Source organism: Hippoglossus stenolepis, chromosome 16, assembly GCF_022539355.2.
Source record: "Hippoglossus stenolepis isolate QCI-W04-F060 chromosome 16, HSTE1.2, whole genome shotgun sequence".
Taxonomy (NCBI): Eukaryota; Metazoa; Chordata; class Actinopteri; order Pleuronectiformes; family Pleuronectidae; genus Hippoglossus; species Hippoglossus stenolepis.
Window position 1 is genome coordinate 10,391,439 of NC_061498.1, and position 12,856 is coordinate 10,404,294.

General features: G+C 39.9%; 1 protein-coding gene, 1 long non-coding RNA gene and 1 gene segment (V, D, J or C); 1 reads left to right on the forward strand and 2 right to left on the reverse strand.

Moving 5' to 3' along the window:
* Positions 1–2,275: 2,275 nt before the first annotated feature.
* On the forward strand, positions 2,276–4,275 carry LOC118122829 (immunoglobulin lambda-1 light chain). Its single transcript, XM_035179711.2, is given in 5 exon segments — positions 2,276–2,330; positions 2,423–2,530; positions 2,533–2,747; positions 3,052–3,085; positions 3,783–4,275. Coding segments are annotated over 5 exon segments (723 nt in total). The 5' UTR covers positions 2,276–2,290; the 3' UTR covers positions 4,109–4,275.
* Positions 4,276–5,529: 1,254 nt separating this feature from the next.
* LOC118123652 lies at positions 5,530–6,145 on the reverse strand. The segment is given in 2 exon segments: positions 5,530–5,892; positions 5,985–6,145. Coding segments are annotated over 2 exon segments (375 nt in total).
* A 3,867-nt stretch (positions 6,146–10,012) lies between these two features.
* Positions 10,013–10,435, reverse strand: LOC118123667. Its single transcript, XR_007034920.1, has 2 exons — positions 10,204–10,435; positions 10,013–10,111 (listed from the first exon to the last, which is right to left on the reverse strand). It is a non-coding gene; the product is annotated as an uncharacterized LOC118123667 (long non-coding RNA).
* Between the last annotated feature and the right edge of the window lie 2,421 nt (positions 10,436–12,856).

A 12,856-nucleotide genomic window follows, 5' to 3' on the forward strand; every position in this document is an offset into this window, starting at 1 on the left:
TTTGACACTTAGATAATGGTTTTATGTTGATGAATTTCCAAGTGGCAAACACATATATTCCCCCCAATTAAATACATCATTAAATCCTTCAGTCAATAATTGAATATCTTCATATAATGTTCTCTGCATATAGGACAGTGTGAATGTTAAGATAACATAAGAGTTGGTTACAGGATCTAAATTGATATTACAGAAACGTTTTGTGTTTGATGTAATATCATCAAGTTGGTTCAAGACTTTTCCTTTTAAACTTTGGGATTTCACTGACACCCGACCTCTTTGTTCACATGGAGCTACGAGAGAGGAGGCGTGCAGGTGCATCCTGGGAGGGAGGAAAGTGAGTCATGGAGAGACGCTGCTGCACTAAAAACGCAAACACCTTGATATTAAACCTGGAATCATCATTTGTGCCGGTGAAGATGTTCTGAACTTATCCACTTGTTACTCTCTGGTGTGTGTTTTTGTGCAGAGTGAGGTGACCAATAATATTTTCAGAATTTGTGATGCCTGAAAAGAAAAGGAACAACTCTCCAGTCAACAGAGTGACTGACCGGATGAGGAGCTTTGGTTAAACTCATGGTTTACTAACCGTCTCACTTCTGGTCATCGTTTCTAAAAGATTTGTCCGAGATCCTACAGATGTCACTCATGCTGGTTTGTGCAACGTTTGAATCTTCACATTTCTTTGTTTCAGTTGGAGTAACCGGAGATGGGAGATCAATATGTTTTCTGCAACTTAAAATGAGGCATCTATTGCAGGACACAAGCACATGCACATATTTTCTAATGAATATTCATGAGCTAGAACTGACTAATACTAATCACTGAATCATCAGTTTCCAGTCCTGTGAATTGACTCTGAACCTCCTAATTTACATGAAGCTATATAAAGACAGGAGGCCTTCAGGTGCATCCTGCAGATCAGAGAGGGGAGTTGAGACATGAGCCCCTCCTGTGCCTTTCTATCAATGATCCAGTGCAACGATCACCACAGCTTACAATGACAACTGTCTGCACTCTCATCACTGCTCTAAGATGTGTGACGGTGGTGATTGACATTTCTTTAAACCATTTAAATGTATTTATTTAATAAGTTCCCACCTACATCACTTAAATGATGCATACCATGCCTACCTACCTACATTTAAAAGTAAAGAAATACACGCCACCCTCAGGTCACTTAAAAAAACAAATGTGAACATTTTAGACTCTTCTGAAGCATGAAAATTATTCATCATTTACTTACACTGTCATGCTTCATTCTGTTACATTCACGAATCATTCAATACAAAAAAAACAATGTGATTTCATGAGCAGTTGACACGTCAGAACAGTCAAATGAGCTGCAACTGAAACAGAGTTTTTATCAGTGAAGCGTAACCTCTCAACCTCACCCTCTTCCTACCCAGGATGCACCTGCAGGCCGCCTCTCCTGATTTATAACTTCATGTAAATGAAAAGGTCAAGGGTCAGACCTGTGTAGAATGATAGGAAACTGTCCCTGACTGCAAACACACCACTGTTTTAATAAGTGCTCTTTGGTCAATCATACACATTTTAACTGTGATGTGTTTAAATTATGTTCATATCCTAAATAGATGATTGTTGTTGACTAATTAAAATCTTGATGATGGTGATTTTAACTGTGACTTAAAGTGACGGTTCACCCAAAACTGAAAATTCACTCATTACTGAAAAAAAACAATATCAAGCCTCTATACTGCTCCTGTGATGTCATCCAAGTGTCCGTAAGCCCTGACATTGAAATCTCACCTGTAACAGCTTCATTTACTCCATGTTTTTAGTCTTAATATCCTCTGATATCCTCCTCTGGAGCCACGTTCACACGTAGATCACAGAGAACATTCAGACTAAAAACATGGTGTAAATTACCTCCTTTCGTGTTATATTGGATTTGGCTGCAACGCTGTTTACCCCTGAAATCCAAAAGTGTTTTGTGGACTCAAACACTTTGGATCGGCATAGTGGTGAATAATGAGTGATTTTAAAATTTTTGGTGAACTATCCGTTTAAGTTTGCAAAATTATGGAAACACTGTAAAACACACAAATCAATGAAAGTATTCACCTACACTGAGAAAAATGGAGAGAAGAAATATTTCTCCATGAAGAGGATTAAAGTACAAAGCTCCTCCTCCTGTCCCTCTCTCAGTTTCAGGTTTGTATTAAATTGCTCCTCCAGCACCTCCTCTCCTCATCCTCCAAACCCTCTCATCTGACCCTCATCACCCTCTCAAGTGACAAGGCCACTCTCAGCACACACTGACAACATGCTGGGGACCCTCTGCACTCTCATCACCGCTCTAACATGTAAGGAGGCTGACTTACTGCAGCTCCGGCCTCGTGTTGGATTCATCAGTCTGTGTGTTTCTCTTGACTCCGTGTGGTCTTGTTGTTTCCAGGTGTGAGTGGTGTGACGGTGGTGACACAGAAGCCTCCTGTTGTGACCGTGAGGAAAGGAGAGACAGTCACCATGGACTGTAACCTGGGGACTGTTACTGGCTATGCTGCCGCTGGTATAAACAGATTCCAGGAGGAGTTCCTCAGTATGTACTGAGGTTTTATCATGGTCATAGCTCTCCAACCTATGGTTCTGGTTTCTCTTCTCCCAAATTCACATCCACTCATCAGTCGACATCAGATTATCGTTTGACCATAAACAACGTGGAGGAGGGAGACTCTGCTGTTTATCACTGTCAAACATGGGACAGCTCTGCTAGTGAAAACGTATCACAGTGATTCACACTGTGACAAAAACCTCAGGGAGGGACACTCAGCTGCTGTCAACACACCCGACCAACATCAAACACTATAAGTCAAGAAAACATTGAGGTTTATTGAATAAATTCTCCTGCAGACACAATGTTTGAAACAAGTGCAGCGATTTTTTGTATTTTGTATAATAAACAGACTGATGAAGAGAATGAGACGTTCACAGTGAACGTTGGTCTCGTTATGGTTTCCTGTACTCCAATTTCAGAGAGCGTCAGGAGGTTTTTGTACAGCCATGTGCACAAACTGAATCACTGTGGTATTCGGACAAGGGACCAAGCTGATTGTGACAGGTAAGAACTTTTTAACTGATCAATAAACACAATTGATATTTTGCATCCAACCCAAATGGACAGAAAAGAATAGATGTGTGTTTGTTGATTCTGTAAAATATTTAACCATTTATTTGTTGAATTTAAGATTGTTATATTTTTGTATACCAGCTTTGCCTTGATACCACACTTTGTATATGACACAGAAATGTGCTAATGATCTCAACATTGGAAATGTTTTATACAAATGATTCGCCTGTTTTTAATAAGAATGTACTTAAACTATTCAGTTCCACATGTTGTGAGAAATGTAATCTTTGTAAAATCTATTTACCTTTACAATAACAATGATGATCCACTGTATTTGTTGTTTGGTTCATAGGATTAGTTTTTAACGTATCTTAATTCTCTTTTTGAAATCGTCTTTGGTTATTAGATAAACACAAAAAGTAAGAAATTATATGTCATAATTTCTCACACTGACTGAAATAGATGTATTGGAAAACAAATATGATTTTGTTAGACACAATCAATAAATGTATAACTGTTTTGAAAGACTTATGGATCATATTCTATTAACAGTGTTGATTAAAAAAAAAAAACTGTAAATATTTTAGATGCTTCTGCAGCATGAAAACTCTTTATCCTTCACTGAGACTGTCATGTTTTCCATCAATCAGTGTATTCCTAGTAATTAATGTCCTTGTTGTATTTCCAGGCTCCAGCCTCTCTCCTCCTGTCCTGACTGTCTTCCCTCCGTCCAGTGCTGAGCTCCGCTCCAACAAAGCCACTCTGCTCTGTCTGTCCAGTCAGTCTGTGCCTTTTGCAGAAGTGACCTGGTTGGTCGGTGGGAGTCCAGTGAGCAGTGGGATCTCTACCAGCACCGCCGTCCACCAACCGGACCAGACTTTCCAAATCAGCAGCTATCTGGCCATCCAGACGTCAGACTGGAACATGGACAAGCTTTACACATGTAAAGTGTCTCTGGGCTCCCAGACGTCAGAGGAAAACATCAACAAGTCCGTCTGCACCACTGAAGAATAACAGAGGAGCAGAATGACCATTTAAAACCTGCTTCTTTTTTCCTGTTTGTGCTTTGTTTCATGCAGAAAATGCGTTTGTATGCTTGTGACACACGTTGTGAGGGTTGGGTGGTGGTGTTCTATCAACTTTGCAACTGTTGCTTTCAATAAAAAATCATTTTTCCAAAACACGTCTGAAATAGTTTGTTCTCACTGCAGCTGAGACAATGATATTTTGATATCATTAACAATAACTTCACCAGCGCCTGATTCTGCTGTAACGTTTCTCAACACAAATGACAGCAAAGTTTGTTTCTGTTTTTGTCAGTAAAATTTACTTTATACTTGAAAAGGCACAAAATGGCTCAGAGAGCAAAATTAGTTTCCCCTTATTTTGGTTTAGTGAATCAATGTAGTAACGTTCTCATAAAACCTGTAGTAACTGAATCTGAATTTTCATCCTCGGAAGCATCACCTCTCCACTCCACCTTTTTTTCTCCTTCCCAGGATGCACCTGTGCACCCGCTCTCCTTATTTATAGCCCTAATTAAATAATACAGACGAGTGTCAGCTCTCTTTAAAATAATGTTTTAATCTAATCAGCAGTATGTGTGGAAACTGGAGACATGGAGGGGAACATATACAACAAGTTTTCTCCTTCCCAGGAGTCAGAGTGTGAAAACCTCAGTTGACTATGGTTCTCCAATGACAAATGCTAAAAAGGCAACAATGCATCTGTTAGAAAAAGAAACAAACAGGGAATTTAATTATTACTAACTAAGCTGTCACATTATCTTCAGTATTAAACATGTGGGTTTAATACCTGTGGGTTAATACTGATGTGTTTTCACAGATAACATTTCTGCTGACATCCTGTTTGTGAGCTGCTCTTATTAGGACTTGAACTTATTTCGCAATTTTGGGAAATCGTATTAATCATCACACATCGATGAGTGAAGCATATAAATGAAGGAATGGTAAAGCAGTTAGATTGGTATAGAATAACTAATCACCTCAACCATCACTAGATGTGCGTCACACTTTTATTACATTGAGGAAATTTAAATCAGCAAATGAACACATTGATTCTTTGTTGCTCACTTCCTGTTAAATGATTGTTTCATGATGAGTGGAAAGTTATATTAAAATTTTCTGTAAACAATAATTATTTCAACAATTTAAAAGCTTTTCTGAGATCATGATTTGTGCTTTAGTGTTGGACTTTTTTTGTTAAAGCATATCATATATATATATATATATAAGCACAAAAATTAAGATTTGTGTAGTAATCCAGGAAAATAATCTGGGATGTTTTAACATTTGAATTTTGCTATATTATATGTCCGTATAATCAGAGGTTTCAACTTCTGTGGACAGAGAGCATCACCTGATGGCTTCACAGTCGGTCAACATGTGTCAGCAGGAGAAAAAGCAGAAGTGTTAAGTGAGGAGGTTTTTGTCACAGTGTAAATCACTGTGATACAGTTTCACTAGCAGAGCCGTCCCATACGCTACAGTAATAAACAGCAGAGTCTCCCTCCTCCACGTTGTTTATGATCAAACGATAATCTGTTGTCGACTGATGAGTGGATGTTAATTTGGGAGAAGAGAAACCAGAACCATAGGTTGGAGAGCTCGATCCATGATGAAACCTCACTACATGCTGAGGAACTCCTCCTGGAATCTGTTTATACCAGTTAGCATAATAGTCAACAGTCCCCAGGTTACAGTCCATGGTGACTGTCTCTCCTTTCCTCACGGTCACAACAGGAGGCTTCTGTGTCACCACCGTCACACCACTCACACCTGGAAACAACAAGACCACACGGAGTCAAGAGAAACACACAGACTGATGAATCCAACACGAGGCCGGAGCTGCAGTAAGTCAGCCTCCTTACATGTTAGAGCGGTGATGAGAGTGCAGAGGGTCCCCAGCATGTTGGCAGTGTGTGCTGAGAGTGGCCTTGTCACTTGAGAGGGAGATGAGGGTCAGATGAGAGGGTTTGGAGGATGAGGAGAGGAGGTGCTGGAGGAGCAATTTAATACAACACTGAAACTGAGAGAGGGACAGGAGGAGGAGCTTCAGTTAGATCTATTTGACACTTAGATAATGGTTTTATGTTGATGAATTTCCAAGTGGCAAACACATATATTCCCCCCAATTAAATACATCATTAAATCCTTCAGTCAATAATTGAATATCTTCATATAATGTTCTCTGCATATAGGACAGTGTGAATGTTAAGATGAATATAAGAGTTGATTACAGGATCTAAATTGATATTACAGAAACGTTTTGTGTTGGATGTAATATAATGAAGTTGGTTCAAGACTTTTCCTTTTAAACTTCGGGATTTCACTGACACCTGACCTCTTTGTTCACATGGAGCTACGAGAGAGGAGGCGTGCAGGTGCATCCTGGGAGGGAGGAAAGTGAGTCATGGAGAGACGCTGCTGCACTAAAAATGCAAACGCCTTGATATTAAACCTGGAATTGTCATTTGTGCCGGTGAAGATGTTCTGAACTTATCCACTTGTTACTCTCTGGTGTGTGTTTTTGTGCAGAGTGAGGTGACCAATAATATTTCCAGAATTTGTGATGCCTGAAAAGAAAAGGAACAACTCTCCAGTCAACAGAGTGACTGACCGGATGAGGAGCTGTGGTTAAACTCATGGTTTACTAACCGTCTCACTTCTGGTCATCGTTTCTAAAAGATTTGTCCGAGATCCTACAGATGTCACTCATGCTGGTTTGTGCAACGTTTGAATCTTCACATTTCTTTGTTTCAGTTGGAGTAACCGGAGATGGGAGATCAATACGTTTTCTGCAACTTAAATTGAGGCATCTATTGCAGGACACAAGCACATGCACATATTTTCATAATGAATATTCATGAGCTAGGACTGACTAATACTAATCACTGAATCATCAGTTTACAGTCCAGTGAATTGACTCTGAACCTCCTGATTTACATGAAGCTATATAAAGACAGGAGGCCGTCAGGTGCATCCTGCAGATCAGAGAGTGGAGTTGAGACATGAGCCCCCCCCTGTGCCTTTCTATCAATGATCCAGTGCTGCTCTCTAGTGTCCAATCAACATCACTACACTGTGTACTGTAGTCGTTATTATACCTTTTCATCAGGTAGTGCAGATTGAACAGCACAATGTGGAGTCAGTTATTCTTAAGATCCAGATTTAAATTTAATATTATATATTGTAATTATTATTATTATGGGTCATACTAGACCCCAATGACCTCAGTCTGTCTGGACAGCATCACATTTTGGGGGTTCAGGAAAAGCAGAGACATGCAGTTCAAAATTAAATCTTTATTCAATAATGCAACGAGTAGAATGGAAGACCTGAGAAAAGAAATAAGATAAAGACAATTATAAGTAAAAACAAATAACTTCCTCTGTTTTAGTTTTATAAAAGCTCAAATAACAAAATACTGAGCACAGAGAACAACACATACCTTTACCTGAATAAAGGACCATTATGTAGGCAGCGATTTACCACCACGTGAGATTCTATCACAAACCCCAATAGACACCACCATCGAGCACACGGTGATCACTACAACTTACACTGCAAGGACAAAACCACAACACACTGTTCAAGTGACCACCACCCTTCAGGTGGACACTGCATGCAAAGTGGTGTGTGCATCCTACGACTGCTCCCGTAGATCGTCCAGCTTCCTAAAACAAGAGCAAAGAGGGGAGACTCAGTTGTCCAGGTCACAATCAAATATATTTTAAAACATTAGAGGGGATTTATCAAGTTATTATATATTACCCTGCTCTTCAATGAGGGGCCCCTGCTGCACACAATACGACTGACTCCTGTACTGTGGCTCAAACAGGGAGAGGGGTGGGAACCCTGGGAATCTTCTCAAACATGGGGCCACAGAAATCTGGGTCGAGACACAGCCACCCAACTGAATGTATAAGACACCTCATTAGATTTCACGCAGAAAAATAAAACATCTCCTTCTCCCCAGTCTCCCTTACCTGCACAAACACAACAGCCCTATGTGCTAGCATCAGACAAGAGGCAGTCATTGCCCACACCTGTCCTTATAAAGGCAGGGAGCTCTCCAATGCCACCAACCAGGGCGGTGCTCTAACTCCAGCTGTCAACCTCACATATAGATGGACAACGCACCTCCACTTCCTCCCACTTTCCAGAGAGGAAGCTAAAATAAATGGCACATAGGAATTCTGCCATTTTTCTGCAATTATTTCATGTGGAGCTAGCGACTACATGAATGAGATCAAGGGATGGGGCTGCAATATCGAGGTCCTGATGAAGCACGCTCTCGACCAATCACAAATCAGTCTCAGCTGTCAATCATGATGTTTAACCCCTTTTTATAGCATCAATAACTAATTGAAACCACAGCTACTGGAAAAATTAACACTCAAACATACATCAGTGTGATGAGAACTACCTAAAAAAGGCTGATGATGTATACTTAATGTTGGTCAGTGGATGCACCATAACATGGAGGAGGCAGGGTTTCTGACCGGATAATAACTTTATATATAGAAACAAATAGCTTTACAAGGGCAGCGTAATAAAACATAGCACAGCAAGAATTAACAAATCACAAATATTAAAGACAGTATTCATTTAAAAGAACTCGAAAAGACATATAATTCTTTTAAATGAAGTGTTAAAATTATCATTCAATAAAAAAGAAATAAAATTCAGGTAAAACCAGGCTCTCCGATGAAAGTGTGTTTTAACACAGGATGTAAAAGAGATGACCAGGCGAGTGTCAGCTCTCTTTAAAATAATGTTTTAATCTAATCAGCAGTATGTGTGGAAACTGGAGACATGGAGGGGAACATATACAACAAGTTTTCTCCTTCCCAGGAGTCAGAGTGTGAAAACATCAGTTGACTATGGTTCTCCAATGACAAATGCTAAAAAGGCAACAATGCATCTGTTAGAAAAAGTAACAAACAGGGCATGTAATTGTTCCTAACTAAGCTGTCACATTATCTGCAGTATTAAACATGGGGGTTTAATACCTGTGGGTTAATACTGATGTGATTTCACAGATAACATTTCTGCTGACGTCCTGTTTGTGAGCTGCTCTGATTAGGACTTGAATTTATTTAGTAATTTTGTGGAAATCGTATTAATCATCACACATCGATGAGTGAAGCATATAAATGAAGGAATGGTAAAGCAGTTAGATTGGTATAGAATAACTAATCACCTCAACCATCACTAGATGTGCGTCACACTTTTATTACATTGAGGAAATTTAAATCAGCAAATGAACACATTGATTCTTTGTTGCTCACTTCCTGTTAATTGATTGTTTCATGATGAGTGGAAAGTTGTATTAAAATTTTTTGCAAACAATAATTATTACAACAATTTTAAAAGCTTTTCTGAGATTTTGATTTGTGCTTTAGTGTTGTACTTTTTTTGTTAAAGATATCAGATATATAGATAATCACAAAAATTTAGATTTGTGTAGTAATCCAGGAAAATAATCTGGGATGTTTTAACATTTACATTTTGCTATATTATATATACGTATAATCAGAGGTTTCAACTTCTGTGGACAGAGAGCATCACCTGATGGCTTCACAGTCGGTCAACATGTGTCAGCAGGAGAAAAAGCAGAAGTGTTAAGTGAGGAGGTTTTTGTCACAGTGTAAATCACTGTGATACGTGTTCTTTAGCAGAGTCGTCCTATTACCTACAGTGATAAACAGCAGAGTTCTCCTCCACGTTGTTTATGATCAAAACGATAATCTGTTGGTCAGACTGGATGAGTGGATGTGAATTTTGGGTGTAGAGAAACCAGAACCATAGGTTGGAGAGCTCGATCCATGATAAAACCTCAGTACAAACTGAGGAACTCCTCCTGGAATCTGTTTATACCAGTAAGCATAATAGCCAGTAACAGTCCCCAGGTTACAGTCCATGGTGACTGTCTCTCCTTTCCTCACGGTCACAACAGGAGGCTTCTGTGTCACCACCGTCACACCACTCACACCTGGAAACAACAAGACCACACGGAGTCAAGAGAAACACACAGACTGATGAATCCAACACGAGGCCGGAGCTGCAGTAAGTCAGCCTCCTTACATGTTAGAGCGGTGATGAGAGTGCAGAGGGTCCCCAGCATGTTGTCAGTGTGTGCTGAGAGTGGCCTTGTCACTTGAGAGGGAGATGAGGGTCAGAAGAGAGGGTTAGGAGGATGAGGAGAGGAGGTGCTGGAGGAGCAATTTAATACAAACCTGAAACTGAGAGAGGGACAGGAGGAGGAGCTTCAGTTAGATCTATTTGACACTTAGATAATGGTTTTATGTTGATGAATTCCCAAGTGGCAAACATATATATTCCCCCCAATTAAATGGGATTTCAATACGTTTTCTGCTACTTAAAATGAGGCATCTATTGCAAGACACAAGCACATATTTTCAAAATGAATATTCATAAAATAGAACTGACTAATACTAATCACTGAATCATCAGTTTCAGTCCAGTGATTTGACTCTGAACCTCCTGATTTACATGAAGCTATATAAAGACAGGAGGCCTTCAGGTGCATCTCGCAGATCAGAGAGGGTTATGACATGAGCCCCCCCTCCCTGTGCCTTTATCACGATCCAGTGTTGCTCTCTAGTGTCCAATCAACATCACTACACTGTGTACTGTAGATGTTATTATTTCTTTCATCAGGTAGTGCAGATTAAACAGCACAATGTGGGGTCAGTTATTCTTAAGATCCAGATTTAAATTTAATATTATATATTGTAATTATTATTATTATGGGTCATACTAGACCCCAATGACCTCAGTCTGTCTGGACAGCATCACATTTTGGGGGTTCAGGAAAAGCAGAGACATGCAGTTCAAAATTAAATCTTTATTCAATAATGCAACGAGTAGAATGGAAGACCTGAGAAAAGAAATAAGATAAAGACAATTATAAGTAAAAACAAATAACTTCCTCTGTTTTAGTTTTATAAAAGCTCAAATAACAAAATACTGGGAGCACAGAGAACAACACACTTTTACCTGAATAGCGGGGACCATTATGTAGGCAGCGTACTTACCACCACGTGGAGATTCTATCACAAACCCCAATAGACACCACCACGTGAGCACACGGTGATCACTACAACTTACACTGCAAGGACAAAACCACAACACACTGTTCAAGTGACCACCACCCTTCAGGTGGACACACTGCATGCAAAGTGGTGTGCATCCTACGACTGCTCCCCGTAGATCGTCCAGCTTCCTAAAACAAGAGCAAAGAGGGGGAGACTCAGTTGGTTCAGGGTCACAATCAAATATATTTTAAAAAAACATTAGAGGGGATTTACATTGCTATTATATATTACCCTGCTCAATGAGGGGCCCTGCTGTGCAGCGACAATGGATGACTGACTCTGTACTGTGGCTCAAACAGGGGAGAGGTGAACCCTGAATCTTCTCTCAAACATGGGGCCACAGAAATCTGGGTCGAGACACAGCCACCCAACTGAATGTATAAGACACCTCATTAGATTTCACGCAGAAAAATAAAACATCTCCTTTCTCCGAGTCTCCCTTACCTGCACAAACACAACAGTCACCATGTGCCAGGCATCAGACAAGAGGCAGTCATTGCCCACACCTGTCCTTATAAAGGCAGGGAGCTCTCCAATGCCACCTACCAGGGCGGTGCTCTAACTCCAGCTGTCAACCCTCACATATAGATGGACAACGCACCTCCACTTCCTCCCACTTTCCAGAGAGGAAGCTAAAATAGATGGCACATAGGAATTCTGCCATTTTTCTGCAATTATTTCATGTGGAGCTAGCGACTACATGTAAGATGAGATCAAAGATGGGGCACCTGTGCTCGAGGGTCCTGACGAAGCACGCCGCTCTCGACCAATCACAAATCAGTCTCAGCTGTCAATCATGATGTTTAACCCCTTTTTATAGCATCAATAACTAATTGAAACCACAGCTACTGGAAAGATTAACACTCAAACATACATCAGTGTGATGAGAACTACCTAAAAAAAGGTATTTGACATGTACATTTAATGTTGGTCAGTGGATGGGACCATAACATGGAGGAGGCAGGGTTTCTGACCTAATAATAACTTTATGTATAGAAACAAATAGCTTTACAAGGGCAGCGTAATAAAACAGAGCACAGCAAGAATGAACAAATCACAAATATTAAAGACAGTATTCATTTAAAAGAACTCGAAAAGACATATAATTCTTTTAAATGAAGTGTTAAAATTATCATTCATTAAAAAAGAAATAAAATTCAGGTAAAATCAAGCTCTCCGATGAAAGTGTGTTTTAACACAGGATGTAAAAGAGATCTCAGATGACCTGATATCCTCAGGCAGATTATTGCAGAGTCTTGGGGCCCTCACAGCAAACACTCTGTCCCCTTTAGTTTTTAATCTAGTGTTTGGAACACAGAGAAGACCTCTGCCTGAGGATGTCCATGTACGTGAGGGGTAGTAAAATACTAAAAGGTCTGATATGTAGCTGGGAGAAATGCCACGGAGAGATTTAAAAGTAATCAGCTAAATCATAAAATCTCTTCTAAAACATAGAGGAAGCCAGTGTGAAGACACTAGAACAGGAGTGATGTGGTCTTATGGTTCTGTTTGAAAGCCTGGCAGCTGAGTTCTGTTCAGTCTGGAGTCCATCAATAGACTTTTGGGTGAGGGAAGTAAAAAGGCTGTTTCAATAGGAGAGGCGTGATGAAATAAAAGCA